Source organism: Hippocampus bargibanti, linkage group LG02 (assembly GCF_051943395.1).
Source record: "Hippocampus bargibanti isolate YZ-2025 linkage group LG02, ASM5194339v1, whole genome shotgun sequence".
NCBI classification, from domain to species: Eukaryota; Metazoa; Chordata; class Actinopteri; order Syngnathiformes; family Syngnathidae; genus Hippocampus; species Hippocampus bargibanti.
In genome coordinates this window covers 17,190,948-17,210,855 of record NC_142735.1, presented here as the reverse complement: position 1 = coordinate 17,210,855, position 19,908 = coordinate 17,190,948, and the positions used below count along the sequence as shown (strand labels likewise).

Below are 19,908 nucleotides of genomic sequence, written 5' to 3'. Positions count from 1 at the left end.
GAAAATCTTTCCACAAACGTTAGACAGGTTTAAAAAAATAGTTAACCCTGACAAACAACGGTTAATGTCGATTCAATTATTTACAAACCAGCGGTGTCTTGAGAGAGCTCCATATATTTAATCAGCAGTCATGTTTGATTGGGAGGGATGTGTTTCGGTGTTCCTCACAGGTTACGCTGCACTGGCCTCTTTCATTAAAACGTTCAAAATAACAGGTCTGTAATTTACCACATTTCTCATCGGCCTCTGGTTCTGAGGTAATGCAGAGTAAAGAGAGATTTTACAAGCACTTAACATTCATGTTACAGTCATGAGCTCACCACGTTTTCAACACCAAGCTTGGACCACATGCTGTCCTTTTTTCCCCACTTCTCCCACATTACATGTGTAGGTGAGGTTTGACTCAAACATTTACAATAGCTTTGGCCCTTGGCACAGCAGGGTCTCAAAGACATTCAGCACATTTTCTTATTTGGCAATAATTCGCGTACACGTGAAAGTGTTTGAATGGGAGGTGAGGTCACACTCAAGCCCCACGCAGAGAGAGTCGTTTACTACGATGCCCTTTACTACTGCAGCGGGCCCCCTGAGCAACCATGTGTTGCAGGTTGTCTTTTTTTTAATGTATGAAGTAAAGCTCTTTTTTTATTTGTCAATAATGGAGCGTTTAGCTCGGGCATGTTGGGAAAAGGTAACTTAAGTTAGTCATTAAATGGTCATGTCTACTGTCATACGAATTTGGAGTCAGAACGCACATTTGAATTGAATTGAATCTGGTGATTTTAACCGGGTATTTGGCATGTTCAAAAATGACCGATAACATTCAACACCACGTGTAATGGGAATTTGCCTCTTATTACATCTTAATAAAATTCTGTTCCACTCGGCTTTTCCTGGTCTGTTTTTCCCCAGCAGAATCTAACACAGGGAGTTTATTTGTAATTGTTCATTATTCCCTCGAACTTAAAATTTCAAAATGAAGAAAAACAGCCCCAAAGGGTGACATCCACAGCCACCATGCTACACTCTCGCTCTTTTGCAGATGAGAAATGTGTTTGTGACTAACATACTCTTGAAATCATGGCCGAAAAGTTCAACCTTGATTTTCGTGAACAGTGAATATTGAAAATTACTTCCAAACAAAAAGGAGTATAAATTGCATCTGGCTGAGTCGTATTGTTGCATCGTATTTAGCATTAACATACACTCATTATATTTTTGTGTTTAATTTTTGGATTTTTTTGGGTCGAGTGGTAATGCGATTCTTTGTGCGGAAGGTGGCAGCATTGCAGCCTTGATCAAATGGAATGTCAAATCGCTTGAGTTTTGTTCAGACACATTTGTCAACAAGCAGACCAAAGAAATATAACATGACGCCGATCCTAACATAAATATTAATTATTGCTTTTTACAGACCAACACTACTGTAATTGTAGTATGAATCAATTGCGTCAGTGTCAGCTATTATCAAAGTTTATCATACAGTATTGCACAAGTAACATGTCTTTTTTTCTCTCGACAAAGATTATTATTATTATTTTATTCCAGTTGCCATGGAACACACCAAAAGGACCCGCGGGAGACGCTGAAGGCTGCAGCGCTCAACATCCTGCGCCCATAACCATTCAGTTCTGCCGCTGACCCAGCTCAAACCTGGGTCACTTCTTTCAATCCGCGGCCTTTTCGGCTTCAGACATACGGTGCTGCGGCAGACAGTTCGTCGCCGGGTGACACGCATGTGCTATATTTATTTTCGATCCAGAAGTGAGATTGTAAGGACTGGGGGGCCGCTGAAGAGATGTCAGCGCCGGTGAACGGCTACCTCGGCTACGGTCAGAGCCCAACGCCGAACGGCGGAGCTGCTCCCCCCCGACAGAATGGTAAAGCAGGCCGGATGATGCGATTAACCAGATTCCTTGGCTTTAGCATGCTAACCTGATTGATGAATAGTCGTCAATTCTAACCTTCATGCAATCAGAAACTTAAACGACAGCAACAGTGTTCCATTAGCAGGATGTTGTAGTTCAAACCAAAATAAGACTTTGGTAAACACCGTGATACGAACAAATTCAAGGATGATGATAACGTTAGCCTAGCGTCGGTGGGCGTGCGAGATGGCAACTTTATGTACATTCAAATCTGAATGTCATTCAGATGTATTGTTGAACAATTTGCCTGAATGATCTGCTACAGTTGGACACTGATAAGGTAACCAGTGTGAATTTAAGTGTTTAATGTTCGTGCTGTCGTGTTTGCATTGGCGATTCCACCGAGCTGTTCAAGCAACATCTGCTGATAAAGCTTGTTTGCAGCTCCACAGAAATGTTGCCACTGCTTTGACTTTGAAGTCATAATCGTTGGAGTTACGGTTTTATACTGACAAACATAAGAAACGAGAGTGTTGCGCTAGACATTCTGGCAGCAGTCCTAGCGTTTTAAACACTAACCAAAATGGTAGCTTTTCGTAGCGATTGCAAATACGGTACTCACTAGAGAATAATGATACACAGCCGTCTCAATCATTGGTCTTGGAACTTTACAAACATTTTATTCTGCGCATGCTCTTAAAAAGGCTTTACAATTTCCGGGTTTCACATGATTAGCTCGTTCGTAGGTGACATCAATCAGTGAAATTACCTCAATCATGTCATCAAATGGTGAGTATAGTTTTGCTTTTTTGATTGTTGCTGTGCTGATGACCATTTTGTGTTTGGGAGCCTTTTACTGAGCGAGTTGCTTGTTCTGTAGCCACAAAGGGACATAAATCTTATTGTGCCGGTCCCAAGCCCAGATAAATACAGAGGGTTGTGTCAGGAAGGGCATCCGACGTAAAAGCTGGGCCCAAACAAACATGCGTATCATACCTCTGAAGATGGAGGTTACTGATTCGCTGTGGTGACCCCATGAAGGGAAAAGCCAAAAGGAAAAGAAGATGTCTATGCCTCACACACATACACGCGCACACTCAACGGAGAGGTTTTCGCGGACAGCAGTGCTTAACGCAGGCCATGACTGCCAATCTTAGTTACTAATGATGTCACAAGAAATAACGGCTCAGGTGTAACTGTGTTACACATTGCCATTACAACATATTAAATAGGAATGATGTCCCTGATCCACTGGTGAAGAGACGCTTTGATCCTCTCCTCTTTCATCTGGAACTGCTTTATGTAACAAAGAGGGTACAGAAAGTGCTTAAGAATGAATGTTTCTCTGTGTCTTTGTGTTTTCATGTTATTTGTTATTTAGTTTTTTTTGGTTCTTTTGACTTCAAGACGGCGCCGCGAGAGTGGCTGCCTTTCCAGCAGCTCCTGTGTTTTGCTTTTCTACTTTCATTTCTTTCATAACTTTGCTGCTGTGAAATGTAAATTTCTCCACTGCGAGACTAATAAAGGCAAATGCCAAGTTGTGCTATTTAAGCTATTTTAGATTGATACCCATTTCACGGTAAGATCAGAGCATTGTCATCAAATTGTGAGTATAATTTTGCTTAGCTTGAATGCTGCTGTGCCGATGACCATTTTGTGTTTGGGAGCCTTTTCCTGAGCATCTTCATCTTTATTAAGGTCATAGAGTTAGTTGCTTGTTCCGTAGCCACAAGGGGACACAAGCCAGTGTCTGATTGTGCCAGTCCCAAGCCCGGATAAATACAGAGGGTTGTGTCAGGAAGGGCATCCGACGTAAAAGCTTGGCCAAAACAAACATTTGATTCAAACCTCTGAAGATGGAGGAAACTGATTCGCTGTGGCGACCCCTAGAAGGGAAAAACCAAAAGGAAAAGAAGATTGATAAACTAGTCTACTGTACAGTCATGGGAACAATTTGTGTTCAATTAATAGGACCAGAGTTCAGGTAAATGGGTAAATTATCTGAGACAAAATCATTTTTTTCACCATACAGTACACACTTTTTCTGAAATTTATAGTGTGCTGTGAGAGCTTTCGAATGGAAAATGTGTCTTGACTCAATAAAGGTTGGGAAATCATTTGGTGTTATGACTACTACAAATAATATATATTTGATTTTAATGCTGACATAATTCTTCTTATTTACTTCCTAGGTCCAATTCAGACATACACCTCCCCATATCCAGCCATGGGTTACTGTGGAGCCCCACCTCCACGCCAGAACTACGACACCATCTCGTCACACTGCACTGGTGTGTCCAGCAAAGCCCCCATCACGAACAGTGCCCCTCATGTGAACAACTACTACCCAAACCACCGTAATGTAGCACCCCCATGCACGGCGCCCCTTCCCCAGCGACATATCACCCCCCCAGCACCTCCGTCAAGCACCCACTACACCCAATTTACACAACAGGTTTCACCCTATGCCACTCAAGAAACGTATTATGGACAAATGCCATACCAGATGCCAGCAGCCCAGTGTCAGCAACAGCAAGCCACTTTGTTGCCAGCGCCACCTAGTGGTCTCGGGGCGCCTGTCTATCCCATTGTTTCCTACCCGTCTGCGCCAGGGACAAGCCAGTATGGCACTCTTCTTTCTAGCCAGACTGCTAATGCGCCAGGAATGATGCAATACAGCAACATCCAACCGAATTCTGCTACTACAACAGCAGCAGCAGCAACGCATCCAGGGTATTACGTGGCACCTCCCCCTCAGGTAGCACCAGCTGTCAATGGTCAAAGAAGCACAGGTATTAGTTTGTTTTAAATTTTTGATTCTGCTTTTTAAAGTAATGTTTTCTAAAGTATTGCAGCAGAAGAAAGTTAACCTCAAATGTGATATGTCCTGATTAAATGTCTATCTTTTTCTGTTAAGTGTAAAATTATAAAAGCAAAATGCTTTCTCAAAGTGAAAGTACTTTTTGGGGGGGAGGGGGTAGATCTCATACATGCACACCTCTGGAAAATGACTATGTTCTTGGTTTTGCAAAAACAGTGGTCTCGGGATGGAGCCTTGAGGAACACTTATATGGCCATTCGTTGTTTTTCGTGCTTCTCATAGATTAATTTTCGTTTATCCCAGCTGAGTTTGGCCAGATTTCCAGGGCACATAAACAAGCAAACATTTACACTCACTTCCACACCAATAGGCAAAGTATAGTCTTCAGTAAACTTGATATTTATGTTTTTCGAATATGGGAGAAAGCATGGGTATTGATCCTCTTCAGAATATGTGCATGTGAACATGTAAAAGTTTTAATGTTCTTTGCTTCACCAAATGTTGCTCTTATTTATTTGCTTTGTTGTGTTTTGATTTCAAACATTCAGCATCGAACCTGGTTCCTCTCAAAGCAGGGCTTCACTTGTAACACTTTCAATTAATTATCTCTTGTCTGTTTTCCCATAGCAGTCGCAAATACAGCCCAGCAACACTATAAGCGTCAGGCCTCTCTAAACTATGACTCCTATGGTGGAGGTGCCACGAACGGAGAGCGACCAGCATCAGGAACACCCGCAACATCAATACATACCTCACCTGGCCACCATCAAGGTAAATAATTTATTGTCTCCATGTTGCGATTATGATTTCAATATTGTCATGTACTGCTCACTGTATGAATGGTTGACTTGTTCTGACCTGTACATGTCAGAACATGGTGGTGAAGCATTATTTTTATTTAACCACTGCAACTCTTAACTTCCTGCAACAACTTAGAACTTTCCAGCCATAAAAAAATGCTCTTTTTTCACTCAAAATGTGTTACAGTATCGTAGCTCCTTGACACTAAATAATATATTCAGGGCTTTGGTGACTTCTAAGAGCATTGTAGAATGAGCAGCAAACTTCAAATAGTCTAGTTTTTCAACAAATAGTTGAGGGCAGTTTTTATGGAATAGGTGGATTCGTGAATTAGCCAATAGGCAAGTCATTGGTTGGTTATTTATTATCATCATTTACATGGTTGAATAAATATACCCAAATTATGGGCCCATATTTACACTGATGATAAGTTATTTTGACTTAATATTGCAATTTGTGTCTACAGTGTTCTGGCTTTTTTCTAGACTTTGGCCAAACTACCTACTCTTTGTGTTGAAATAAATGTGGGAAGGGCCTGGAGGGATTAGAAAGTGGATTTGGATTTAGACAATTCTAATGTAGTGAACTTCAATATTTACACCAACGAAGATGTTCCTGATTAGTTTGCTCATTTTCCTGCCCCTGCTTCTGTTTCCGACAGGGACACAATATGGATATGTCGCTAATAGCGGCGCTAGCTCGACTTCGGGTGCGACCGCAGCCCCCTCGTCATCCAGCTCGGAGGATGATGAAGATGAAGAGGAGGAGGACGAGGATGAGGAAGCAGGTATGCTTTTTAACATTGATCATTCTGTCATTTTCCAGCCCACTGACCTCCTTATTCCTCAGCCATCCAGGTGTCTTACGTGTACCAACCGGAGCATATTTTCCACTAGTTCGTAATTCCAAATTTGGATTGGATCGAATTGTATTTGCCTTTATTAGTCTCGCAGTGGAGAAATTTACATTTCACAGCAGCAAAGTTATGAAAGGAATGAAAGTAGAAAAACAAAATACAGGAGCTGCTGGAAAGGCAGCCACTCTCGCGGCGCCGTCTTGAAGTCAAAGAAACAAACCAAAAAAAAACTACATAACAAATAACATGACAACACAAAGACACAGGGAGTCATTCATTCGTTAGCACTTTCTGTACCCTCTTTGTTACACGAAGCAGTTCCAGATGAAAGAGGATAGGATCAAAGCATCTCTTCACCAGCGGACCAGGGACATCATGGTGGAATGTGCACGTCGACTACAAGCTAAATGTTGAAAGCAAACACGCAGCTGTAGCATCCATTGACGAAAAGAGATTGTCTCACATCTCCTGTCCCACATAAATCCGCTTCAATTCCAAGCCGCGACAGCTCCACATACGCATCGGCGCTCTGCGCTGACGCTCCTTTCTTCTTATCGCGGGCTCCTCAAGCCATGCATTCATCCAGCCGCAGACTGTCCAACAGCACCGACCTTTCCACTGAACAAAGCGGGGCTGTGAAGATGCTGCCCATTACAGGCGCAAAAAAGCACAATGGCTCCTTTGGTGTCCAGTAATGACAGTCGAATGGCACCGACATTTCTCCCATTCAAAAACGGTACTGGCATATTCATGCTGCCGAAAAGGCGCAACCGCTCAGCACAGTCTCCTTCATGATTGTCGTGGTCAAAAATGCTGAAAAACAACCTGTATCCGTTCCACACGATGCACAACAACACAAAGTGACAAAATAAAACACAAAAACAACAAAAAAAGCAAGGCTCATGGGAGCACTTGCTGACAGCTGCCTACTCGGGCGCCATCTTGGACTCATCTTGTCAGCACGAATGGTTTGTCATGAGACAAAATAATGTTTTCTTTGAAGCTTCTGTTGTTCAGAGTTGTAATAGATTCTAAAGGTGTAACCCCCATAACCCAAGCAATGAAATGAACCAATTATTCTCAGTTTTCCAGTTTCTGACGGGATAAGATGTGCAAACATCTTTCCTACCATATCCATGTCCCTATTTAATTTCCTCAGTCAGGTTCAGGGTGTCCCTCGCCTATGGCTTGAAGACGGCTGGGATAGGCTCCAGCACCCCCCTCTTTCCTCTTCCCCTGTGACACTTTGAGGATAAAGCGGGTCAGAAAGTGGATGGACGGAAGTTTCCCCTTGACCCTTTTGTCACTTTGATGCTTTTTCAGGCGGCGACACGTCTTCATCCACCACTGGTAGTGCGTCACCGGTGCCCAACAGCTACGATTCCCTGGAAGGAGGCAATTTTCCTGGTATGCACTGGATCACAAACGTGGTCTTGATTGTCTTGTCAAAAGTTTTGAACCACCACTGTCATTGTTGGTTGATATTTTTGTTCACAGCAATCACCTCATTGGTACTTGATCATAAATCATGGCCTGCAAGCACCGAAGGTTCTTTCCTCATTTTTTTATTTAGGTCTGATTAAAAAAAATAGCATTAATAATATTGTCATTCTTTTCATCCATTTTGACATTTTAAGTTATATATATCATTGAACTTTTATTTATTTATTTATTTATTACTTTATTTATAGGACATGTAGCCTATCTTTTTTTTGGGGAAACATGATTTTTTGAGTGCAAGAATTTGTCCACTTATGATATTTCTTCCCACTTCTTGGTTGGACTAATTAAATATATGTTCATTACTATAAAATGTATATTCAATTATTTCAGCCATAATGTCCCCCAAGATTACATACCTTTCATCTGGACCAAAATGTTGCCAGTCTGCATTTGATGGCAAAACAAACTCACGCAGAATACTGTATATGCCACCTCCGACCAATCAAGCACCACCTTACAGCAGCTATGGTTTTCCAGCCATGCAGCCCGCTTATCGGCAAGGACTAACCTCACTCACGGACTCGCCGGCTTCTCAGGACCTGCTTGGACCGACCAGCTACCAGCAGTACTCCCAGGTTTGGCATCTCCCTTCCCTAGATTGCTAAACCAGGACATCACTTTCCCTACTACTCACTCCCTGGTTTGTGTAAAGCCCTTTCCAAGCATGTCCCAGCTGTCTGCGGCGTTGGGGGGCCTCAGCGGGGTCCCTGAACTGGAGGTAGAGGGTCTCAGGCCTCTGAACCTTCTCCAGGAGAGGAATTTACTCCCCCCAAGACCTCTGGAAGCCCCTGAACCCAACTTGAGTTCAGAGCTGAAGAAGGTCAACTGCAGCCCACAGTATGTAAAGTGTTTTGAACGCTTCCGAAAGTCTGCAGAGGGAAATGATCATAGGATGCAAATCAACTTTCTGTTTTTCTCCCATATAAGGACATTCCGATGTACACTGACCAGCATCCCTCAAACACAGGCTCTTCTTAACAAAGCCAGACTGCCCCTTGGCCTTCTCCTTCACCCCTTCAGAGATCTACAGGTGGGAATGGAGCTATCAAGTAGCAGATACTGGTTTCACAACTTGAAGGTTTCGACTTTAGAGGTTCCATTGAAAACAGACAGTTTGATTGAGGCTCGTGGAAAAGTAATTTTTCAAACTGACATTCTGTCAAAATATATAAATAAATAAAGATAAATATGAACAGGGATGGAGAATATTATGTCTCATTGGGTGGCAACGGCATAGACAGTAGGGACGATGTGAGGGAAGCGAGTTTATTTTTAGAGGTTCTACTTGATGAGAAGGTCACTGATAGAAGTCGAGAAGGACATCAGTCTTCTCCTAAAACACATTTTAGTGTTATTTAAGAAAGGACTCTTGTGTTTATGCATGTAAGTTTTTTTTGCATAAACACAGGCTTGGTGTTTTAATAAATGTTTCCCTGCAGCAATTGCCAGTCATCACGTCCAACACCATAATCCGCTGTCGGTACTGTCGCACTTACATCAACCCTTTTGTTACCTTCCTGGACCAGCGAAGGTGGAAGTGTAACCTCTGCTATCGGGTCAACGATGGTATGTTTGGATTTAGCTCTGCTTCATTTAGCCCTGCATCAGTTAACTGCCACCCACTCCCCTGCAGTTCCAGATGAGTTCATGTACAACCCGGTAACAAGGTCCTACGGTGAACCCCACAAGAGACCAGAAGTCCAAAACGCCACTGTAGAATTCATCGCATCATCAGATTATATGGTGAGGCCCCCCTATTATTTCAGTTGCAACAGTATTTGTGAGGAAACTACCATCCATATATTTATCATAGCTGTTTAAAATTCACATCCACTCAAATAAACACATCATGTCTGGTAAATAAAAGCAAAGTTTGTTTTTAACTGCTTTTGTACATAGACCGTGAGCAGGTTTACCTAACGTCATGGCTGCAAAGTGTACGTTTTATGCTAACTTCACAACAATTCTAATGATGAACGTGTCGACAGCTACGGCCCCCCCAGCCAGCCGTCTACCTGTTTGTGCTGGATGTGTCACACACTGCCGTGGAAAGCGGGTACCTGAAATATTTCTGCGAGTCGCTCCTGGACAACCTGGATAAGTGAGTGTCGGGACCGTCGCTAAAAACCCGTGCGCTATTTTGCTTAAAAGCGGATCGTGCAGGTTCAATAAACAGGTGTGGTCCTTAGGTTGCCTGGAGACTCACGTACCAAGGTGGGATTCCTCACATTTGACAGCAGCGTCCACTTCTACAACCTCCAGGAGGGACTGTCTCAACCACAGATGCTGGTGGTGACCGATATTGACGGTACTGAGATTTTGGATTGATTGGATTTGCCTTTATTAGTCTCGCAGCGGAGAAATTTACATTTCACAGGAGCAAAGTTATGAAAGGAAGAAGTAGAAAAACAAAATACAGGAGCTGCTGTAAAGGCAGCCACTCTTGCGCCACCATCTTGAAGTCAAACACCAAAAAAAATACAAAATAACAAATAATGTGACACAATACAAAAAAACAAAATCATTCAATCTTAATCACTTTCTGCACCCTCTTTGTTGCAGATGTATTCATACCATCTCATGACAGTCTCATGGTGAACAGGAAAGAGAGTAAAGAGGTAGACTCCAACGTACTCAATTCTTCCGTAACATTCATCTCCTCTATGTGTGTTTTTGGGGGTGAATTAGTATATCCTTCTGTCCATCCGTTTCTCCATCATTGTACAGCTGATCAAGGACCTGCTGACCTCCCTTCCCGCTACGTTCAGCCAGAGCAGGGAGACACACAGCGCATTGGGCCCCGCCCTGCAAGCCGCCTTTAAGCTCATGTCGCCCACCGGCGGACGCGTCAGCGTGTTCCAGACGCAGCTGCCGACGCTGGGCGCCGGCTCGCTGCAGGCCAGGGAGGACCCCAGCCAGCGTGCCAGTGCCAAGGTAGGCCAAGCAAGCATCAGAAAGACACTTCCAATGGATTTGCCTGGATGGGTGTCCTAATCAGCACTGAAGCTTGTTTAAAAAATTATTTTTTGTTGGCACTTTCTTCTGGCATGTTTGCAGGGAGTGCAGCATCTTGGACCCGCCACAGACTTTTACAAAAAATTTGCACTGGATTGCTCAGGACAACAGATTGGGGTTGACCTTTTTCTTCTCAGCTCCCAGTACACTGACCTCGCCTCACTGGGTAAGGCTGTCAACTTTCCACGATGGCTTCCATCATGACAAAGACCTGAGACTTCATATTTATTTCTTCTTCATTTTTGCTTTATAGCGTGCATCTCCAAGTACTCTGCTGGCAGAATCTTCTATTATCCCTCCTTTCATCACATCCACAACCCATCCCAGTTGGAGAAATTCCAAAAGGATTTCGAGTGCTACCTCTGTAGGAAGATGGGCTTTGAAGCAGTCATGAGAATACGATGCACTAAAGGTTGCTCTTCCCAAAATATGTTGTCCACTGTGTGGCTACAAAAAGGCTGATGATCATTTTTCCCCCACCTCAGGTTTATCCATCCATACGTTCCACGGCAACTTCTTTGTGCGCTCCACCGACTTGCTGTCCCTCGCCAACGTCAACCCAGATTCGGCCTTTGCTGTCCAGATGTCAATCGATGACTCTCTGGTTGATTCTTCTCTGGCATGTTTCCAGGCGGCTCTGCTCTACACATCCAGTAAAGGTACTGGCGTCTTTAACTCATGAAAGGACAACCGACACCATTTTTTGTTTCCTAACTGACATCAGAAAAACGTTTTATAGCATCTAAAATACCCAAAAACACGTAGGGTGATATTTTTATTAATTATTAATTATACATTTTTTAAAATGCAAAACAGCAATAAAAATGACTTAAAAATCTGCAAAAAATTGAGCTGCGAATTGGGCATTTTCAGAAAGTCCCGCCCCGAGTTCGTGACGTCACGCCAAGACTTGCATTGCTAGTGAATCAAAACAATGGCTTCAGATTCGGAGAATAGGCTTTCTTGTTACTCATCCAGTTATGAATATGATTCAAATAGTTCTGAAGAGGAAAGCATACATGTTTGCAATCGATTAAAGAAGTTCTTCCGGGTCATTTTGAGGCATCAGGACTGATGTGTAGCGTCCCAGAAAATGCAGAAGATGGCGCCCATGCTCCATTGCAAATGGGGTGATTTTTATGCTGGGAATTTGTGTCAGCGAATATCAAATAGTTGTCTTGGTGCAACACACAACGATTCACCATCGCGTTATTTATGTGTTTTCCTTCTAATTTCGCCATCAACACGGATCAACACGAAGTTTTCAGACCGAACAAAGTACCGCAAAATGCATTGTGTGTCGCTTTCTCGTTCAGGGGCGTTCCCTCCGTGACGTGACGTCAGGAATCGTCACCAACTCAAAAACACAACTTCCTGAATGTACAGCGCGAGTCTTAAAATGTAAAATTGAGCTATATGCGGTAGAATCTTTGTAATCGTTGTACTAAGTTCATCCTGTCTACTTGATATCTAATATTAAGCAGATTCTTTACTTACAGACAGTGTAGGTGTTCGCTTAATATTAGAATCTTTGTAATTATAACAAACAAATTATAGACACAACTTGTCCGGAGGTGTCGGTTGTCCTTTAACTCATTCACCATACGTCAAGAGTTCCCCTTATTCACAGTCATTTTAGAGTGTATTTGGTTCATCAAGACCGATGGAAATATGTGTCCTGTGACAGTATGTTTAAATTATATCAAAACGAAGGCACAGCCTCTCTTCTTTCATCAGAAAAAAAATGTCCATTTTTCTTTTTTGTAGTAAGCAGCCATATCAAGAGTTCAGTGTTTTAGCCTCCAACCCTGACGCTGTTTATTATTGCAGGGAAGAGGCGTATCCGGGTCCACACACTTTGTCTGCCTGTGGTCAACCAACTGAGCGACGTGTACGCCGGCGCTGACGTCCAGGCCATTACTTGCCTACTGGCAAATATGGGTGTGTCTCCAATACATGTATTTGCCTTTGGACTTTGGCGTAGCATTTGTGGACTGAATGTTTGATGTTGCTCTTTGTGTGTGTGTGTGTGTGTGTTTTTTTTTGTTGTTGTTTTTTTAAGCAATCGACCGCTCCATATCATCTAACCTGTTGGATGCTCGGGACGCCCTCATCAACGCGGCGGTGGACTTTGTGACCGCTTATAAGAACAATGTGTCCAACCTGCAACAGTCTGGCCTCGTGGTGCCCGCCGCTATGCGCCTTTTCCCGCTTTACATCCTCGCTCTCCTCAAACAGGTGTGGCTGCCTTTTTTTGTACCTTTTCATGGCCCCCGCTTTGACTCACGCTGGCTGGATGGCTGATGTGTTTTGCTTCTCAGAAAGCATTCCGTACGGGAACGAGTACTCGCCTGGATGAGCGTGTCTTCGCCATGTGTGAATTCAAGACGCAACCACTGCAGCAACTGATGCGGATGGTCCACCCAGACCTGTACCGCCTGGACAATATGTCTGACCAGGTGAAGAAGCCAGCAAAAGAAAACATTTAAACAAGGTTATTGCAACGTGTTGTACCTGCAGGGGGCGCTCCACCTCAACGACACGCTGGTTCCACAGCCTCCTCTTCTCCACCTGTCTGCAGAGAGGCTGAGTCGAGATGGCGCTTTCCTCCTGGACTGTGGCAACGTATGTATCCCATAAACAATTCAAGGATTCTCCAGTATGACAGTAAACTGATATAGCCCTTTAACCAAACAATGTCAAAAAAACAAATGATTTATTATTCTTGACATCAAACATGTACTTCCTTTTAGTATGTATTTTAGCCCAATATGGAAACTGTCATTAACTCAACAAACACAACACGATAACTAGCATTTCCATGTTAGAATACTCAGCAATCAGCGTTGCTCCTTTAATGAGCCCAGCGATTTAGAAGTTTCGATTACACATATTCACTTGCTAAGAGGAGTGAATACAATGTGACTCCTTTTATAAGCCCTGAAAAGTGGATCAAAAAATGTGATTATAATGGATATACTTTATAAATGCCTCATATTACTAAAAGATTAGTACTTGTGTAGCAATTGTGTAACATGTTCATCTACCAGTGGTGCTATTTTTCATCTTCCTTTACACACTGTAGATTCCCTCTTTTTTTCTCTCACATCTGCGTAGGTCTTTTACCTTTGGATCGGCAAATGCTGCAATGAAATGTTCATCCGAGACGTTCTGGACTACCCTAATTACGCTTCAATCCCCCCAAATATGGTCAGTGATGAGCCCTATTTACGCGCGACATTAAAATGGAAGACTGCTGAATTGGTGTCAGGAAATGAGCATTCCGTGTATGAGCAGCGCTATACAGTAATAGTGAATAACCCCTGCGGAAGCAAATCACAAAAAGCTACTGTATATGCGTGAATAACAAATAGCTGTCCACTTCAGTATACACGCGTTTTACTGGAAGGTTGTTGCTCCATTTTTGCGTGCAGAGAGAAAAAAAAGCAAGTGTGGCAAATCAGACTTGCTGTTGCTGCTTTTTTGCCTCTAGAATGTTCCGGCTGACTGGGTGGACAGTAGCCGTCAGCGTGTTTATCTCCCTTTTTCACGAGGCGGGTTGATGCCTCCCAGAACCACCTACATGCCAAACATTCCAAACTGTCTTTTCTTGCCCCCCCGTGCCGCATTGTGAGGCTATATCCGATTTGTGGCCGTGAAACACATGTTTTTGTTGTTGATTTTTATTGCCGTTTGTGGTGATGCTGTTTCGGGCAGAATTGCATTCCTGAGCTGCAGACACTGCTGTCGGAGAGAGTGCGAGCGTTCTTGGACTGGCTGCAGGACAACAGAACTTTCAGCTGCATCTTGCACATTGTCAAGTAAGCGCTAGAACATTGTGTCACAGTCGCCCCTTCAACGTTGCCTGATGAAGCAAGTATTCTCCACTATTTTTTCAACGTATTGCTGTTTTGTATAAACACGAGGAAAGGGCAATATGCGATTTGGCCGGACAAGGATAGCCCACTACTTTCACGCCTGCCTGTATCGTGACAGAGTTAGGCGACGTAACATTTTACAGAGAATGCTTGCTGAACCACAAAGGCGGTTGATAAAACACACGTCACGTGTTGTCATCATCATCATCTTTTTATCACAATCGCAGTGATTACTTGGCAGGAAGTTCTTTTCTATGACGGGGGCGACTGCTTCCTCAGGGAGTCGATTGTTTGCCCCCCCCCCTCCTTCCTGAGCACCATTGTCGTTTAGCTAAGCACTGTTGTCGTCCAACATTTGGAGTGATGAACAAATACCGGTAGCATGGAGATTTACAGTATCTTGAACACATTCCATTTTTTTCCCTTTTAAATATAAAGAGATGGCACGTACTGTCATACGATTCTATGTAATGACAGATGTGAATATTGGGACACTACACATGTTAAGTTGCTTGGAAATTACACTGCGTAAATGACACCCACAAACATTTAAATATTGTCTAAACGAACCCAATTCCAAATGTGCTTCTCTTCTGACAAGCTATTAAAATGTGTGACTCTGTTTCTCAATCTTTAGAGAGGGTGGCTCTGCAAAAGCGACCTTTTTCCAGCACCTGGTGGAAGATCGTTCTGAGTGGGCATCGTCCTATTATGAGTTCCTGCAGCACATCCAGCAGCAGGTTGCCTAGTCACAAACTCTGGGATTGTAGTCGGATCGAAACATGAGTTGGATTGGACCACGTAGGGTAGGGGCGCGGGCCAGGGTGAATGACACGAAACCACTCAAGGAGCGCTTCCGCTGCCTTGCTGCTTGTCCTCGAAATGGGACTAGAAGGGAAAAATGCAGCCAAGAAAATGCCCACCTTTGTCGTCGGACTGTTGTGCTGTTCTTTTATTGTTTTTCATTTTCAATGATTTTACTGACTTTTAACTGAAAACACTGAAGATTGATAGCAATTCATTGGCTCACACGCTGGAAGATTATTTTCCTGTCGGGAAGAGTAGTGATGGGATGTTGAATATCCCGCACTGACCAATCAGAGGGAAGAAAAAAGAAAATCACACCTTTCAACAAACCACTCCTCCCGTACCGATACTATCCTCTTTGTAACTACTGAAAAGAATCTTTTATGAGCGATAATTTATGAAGGAGCTTGTTAAATAAATTTGACAAACCCAAGGCTGACGGACTCTTAATCACGGTTATTTTCATTTACAATAATCTCCCATTACTTTATAAAACATCACCACCTGCATCATTGGCCACACCCACCAATACCTCATCACTTCTGCAGCCATTTTCGTAAAGTGTTCTGACTTCATGACAGACAGCTCTGTTTGTGTAGATATGGGGGAAAAATAGAAATAGGATGTGGCCAATACCGGAATTGTTTCCTCAAATCTGAAAAACATACACGAAATATTTTAACCTTGCAGTAAGTGCCATGTTAATAGGCTTAATGACAAGCATAATGATCAGGAAAACACATCACCATTATGTTTCAGATGTCTTCAAAGTGGCAAAAGATGTTGAATTATTTTACCAAAATGTGTTTATGGGGGGGGTTCTGTCTACATTCTCAGATCAAAAGAGCATTGATTTCGCTCCAGTGTTACAAAAATAAAAACGGCACTGATGAATGTTATCAAGCTAAGCACACAAACATGCTCCATTTGCTAACTGGTGTGGCTCCACCATGGCCTAACTGATGCTGTTCAAAAGGGAAAATATTTTTTTGGGGCTTCAAATATATATCACCTCGTGTTTTGATAACCTTCCAACTATTTTTGGAATGGGTAAAAAAAATGATGGAAAACTGGAGATGATGTGCAAATCCATCTGGGAACATGTCGGGAAATTGTGTAAAGCTCAAACCCGGCCTCTACTTGTCACACTTTTTACTCCCAAAGCTGATTAGTTCAGGTTCTCTCAATTTGGCTCATTGTTTCCAGCTTGCTGTGCTGTCAGCTATATTTAACATCAGAATGTACTGGTCCAACACCCTCTACACTCCTCAAATCATTACACACACCCCAAAAAGCTTCAGATCCCCTTTTGTCACATTCCTCTAAAACTTTATTTGACATGTTTGGCAATACATGATTCAATTTTTTTCTTCCGAAAACTTCCTTTGAAAGTAATAGAAACTGAGTTTGGAAGATAAATAGCGTAAAGAATAGGACATTGTTCATGTATTTTCCTGGTGTGGTGGAAAATGCAAAAAAACCTGAAGGCTAAACAGGTTCTTAAATACTGGTCCACAGACAGGTATGAAGGAAAATGACATGAAAGCAAAAAGGTGAGCTGTTCAGGCTGGCAAAGATTGATGGATGGAGAGATGGATGGATGGATGGATAGATAATTGGCAATTAAGCATCCTGCTGATACACCTAATTATAATGGTTGCCTTGAAATTAGCACAATCAGCACAATACAACTGTGGAAAAACAAAACGTTTGAGCACTACATTGGTTTGGATGTACAGTGGGACCTTGGCTTACGAACTTAATTGGTTCCCAGACAGAGTGTGTAAGGTGAAAAGTGTGTATCCCAAAAATTAATTCCCCATAGGAAACCATTAAAATGAAAATAATCCGTTCCCAGGTCCCCATAAAACATAATTTTCTACTTTCTAATTTTCTAAGCCTTAAAACTACACAAAATAGACCTTATTTTATGTCAAATAAATGTGCTATAGTATTATGGTTAAAGAAATAAACTGTACTGTACAATAAAGTCATTTCATTTACCTTTGTGATGGTCATTAAGGGATTGATGGAATGGACTGTCTGGTTTCATCAGCATTAAACACTTGATGAAGAACGTAGCCTTCTTCTTTCACCAATCTTGAGGAATGATCCCTTGGAGGTGCTTTCTCTGTGATAATTGTATCTAGTTCCTCATCAAGTTCTGTTTAGCTGGGTTCATAGCTTTTTGCATCAAGTGTACAGATGACTTGTGCGGGTTATTTGTGGAGCCTGATTGATGGGTTATTTTAACCTTCCAGTCTGCATAATGCTTTCTAACTATCAAAGTTGAAATGGGTCAAAATTTCAGTTTTCTATCCATTTTCTCACTATTTCACTGGGGTTTGTTTTCTGTCATCTCCCTTTTGTGTGTGTTTTCTCTCTCTGTCTGCCTGTCTCTTTAATGTTTAACCCCCCCCCCCTCCCCACTGCTGGGTTCTTGACCAATCACGTGTCTTTAACTGAAGACACCATTTTGTTTTTTGGAGAACGGCCTCACTCTCTCTCTGTCTGTAACCCCATCCCCCACTGCTATGTTCTTGACCAATCACGTGGCTTTAACCAAAGACTGGGGGCGGGGAAGAGAGGACAAAAACAGTGGCCACCATTTTCTTGTTAGAACGGGCTCGCTGGCGAACGACACCACATCACTCAGTGTGGCAGCTCCGTGTGTAACCCGAAAAATTGTTTGTCTGCCAAAGTAAAATTTTCATAAATGTAGCATTCGTAAACTAAAAATTTAGAAGCCAAGGGGTTCGTAAACCGAGGTTTCACTGTACCTTTATTCGTCTCACAGTGGAGAAATTTACATTTCACAGCAGCAAAGTTATGAAAGGAAGAGGAAAAGAAAGAAAGAAGTAGAAAAACAAAATACAGGAGCTGCCGGAAAGGCAGCCACTCTCGGGGTGCCATATTGAAGTCAAAAGAACAAAAAAATACGTTGGTCAACCAAACAATAATGTTAGCATTGACACATGTGCTAATATAGCACAAAAAGTGTTTAGAACTGTCCATATGTAGTAACAGTATTTGGAGTACTGTTTGGGTACAATGTATTCAACCCTACATGGTAATGTGGGCATTGATCAGAATCAGAATCATCTTTATTGCCAAGTATGTAGAACACACAAGGAATTTGTTTCCGGTAGAACACGCTGCACTAGTATCGTCGTCAAAAAAACTGCTAAGTGGCACTATACAATTCCATTTTGGCTAATGTTGAAAGAGTTCAAAGAGAGAGAGAGAGAGATGCTAACACAACACGAGAAAAGTAATGGAAGACTGTTGAAACACCATGCTAACAAATGGAATGAAACCCAGCACGCTGGGTTTATAATCGCAATATGAAGTGTTTAGAACTATGTATTAGGATTATTTGAAATATTAATATATGATTGTGCCGAATTCAAGAGCTTTGACTGGGTAATTTGTGACAGAAGACGTACAGTTGAAAAATGTGATTGGAGTTGAACAGTATTAAGTTTGGCGCTACCTAGGTGTTTCTTTAAGATTTAGCTTGCGTAACAGTGTTTATTGCTTCTTCAAATTCTACATCAGGAACAGCAGTTACCAATGTGATAATCCCGCGTATTGTTCATCAGGTTCGAGACAGCCAGTGACTGTTGTGTTCATATGAAATCCTTTTTTTTTAATCATAGAACATTTATGTTAAAATCAGGCAGACATACATGGTGGTTACATCAGAGATTTGTGTAAATGTTGCAGATGAGTTTTTTCTTCTATTCTAAGGAATTCAAGCAGCAAATGTACGTAAAGGTCAGTAAGCTATTTCTCCAACTTTGTCTCTTTGGGAATGTCTAAGCATTTTCTTTGATCCAACCAAGCGGCTCTCTAAATACATTAAGAAGAAACATCATTTTTGAAGGAAGATAAGCAATTGTGGTCTTTGTGTTTAGCCCCCTGGGCTGCCATTTGGCTTTTTAAAAAATGTGCCACAGTATTTTGTCTTCAGATATACCACCACATCATTGTCTACCATCCTGGTTACATAATTATGGCTGTGTTTTTCGTCACTCCTTACTTATCGCTGCTGTTTGTTCAGCTTCCCCGCTGCCTTACAGTGACCCCGCCCTTCCCAGTCGCCCCCCACCCCTCTCCCCTTTAACTTGTCAAGGAAACCTTGGCTGAGCCTTCCTCCCAAAATTGCATGCACGCAAGAACCACTTCACAGGGAGAAAATACGAATGTGGCACTGCTTTTGGAGACCTCAGAACCCCCAGCGGAGGTTTTCATTGCTGCTTTTTCCCTCTCATCTGCTTGGGCTTCCACCACAGAGCGTTCATCCCGACTAAATCACTAGTCATGTCTTCACTTCAGAAGCATGTCGAAGTAAAAACA

General features: G+C 42.5%; 1 protein-coding gene across 3 annotated transcripts; it reads left to right on the top strand.

Moving 5' to 3' along the window:
* The first annotated feature begins 1,493 nt into the window (after positions 1-1,493).
* On the top strand, positions 1,494-15,982 carry sec24b (SEC24 homolog B, COPII coat complex component). Of its 3 annotated transcripts, none has more exons than XM_088989697.1 (24): positions 1,494-1,880; positions 4,061-4,660; positions 5,320-5,460; positions 6,152-6,277; positions 7,670-7,753; positions 8,327-8,424; positions 8,502-8,686; positions 8,777-8,879; positions 9,289-9,415; positions 9,483-9,592; positions 9,838-9,950; positions 10,039-10,157; positions 10,412-10,467; positions 10,577-10,783; positions 10,907-11,030; positions 11,118-11,276; positions 11,350-11,523; positions 12,695-12,805; positions 12,927-13,102; positions 13,186-13,323; positions 13,385-13,489; positions 13,982-14,074; positions 14,582-14,685; positions 15,380-15,982. In XM_088989697.1, the coding sequence occupies exons 1-24, from the start codon at positions 1,799-1,801 to the stop codon at positions 15,489-15,491; spliced, it is 3,447 nt and encodes a 1,148-aa protein (XP_088845823.1). In that variant the 5' UTR covers positions 1,494-1,798; the 3' UTR covers positions 15,492-15,982. The 3 variants fall into 3 exon arrangements, with proteins under 3 accessions (XP_088845823.1, XP_088845822.1, XP_088845824.1); XM_088989696.1 differs by having other exon boundaries at positions 1,498-1,880; positions 5,317-5,460; XM_088989698.1 differs by lacking the exon at positions 1,494-1,880 and adding an exon at positions 2,349-2,657 and having other exon boundaries at positions 5,317-5,460.
* Positions 15,983-19,908: the final 3,926 nt, after the last annotated feature.

Bases quoted from the DNA above. Each gene is read 5' to 3' on its own strand.
- sec24b (XM_088989696.1), top strand. From the start codon at position 1,799: ATGTCAGCGCCGGTGAACGGCTACCTCGGCTACGGTCAGAGCCCAACG. The intron at 13,103-13,185 runs GTGTGGCTGCCT...TTTGCTTCTCAG, and splicing joins TCCTCGCTCTCCTCAAACAG to AAAGCATTCCGTACGGGAAC. The intron at 13,490-13,981 runs GTATGTATCCCA...ACATCTGCGTAG, and splicing joins TCCTCCTGGACTGTGGCAAC to GTCTTTTACCTTTGGATCGG.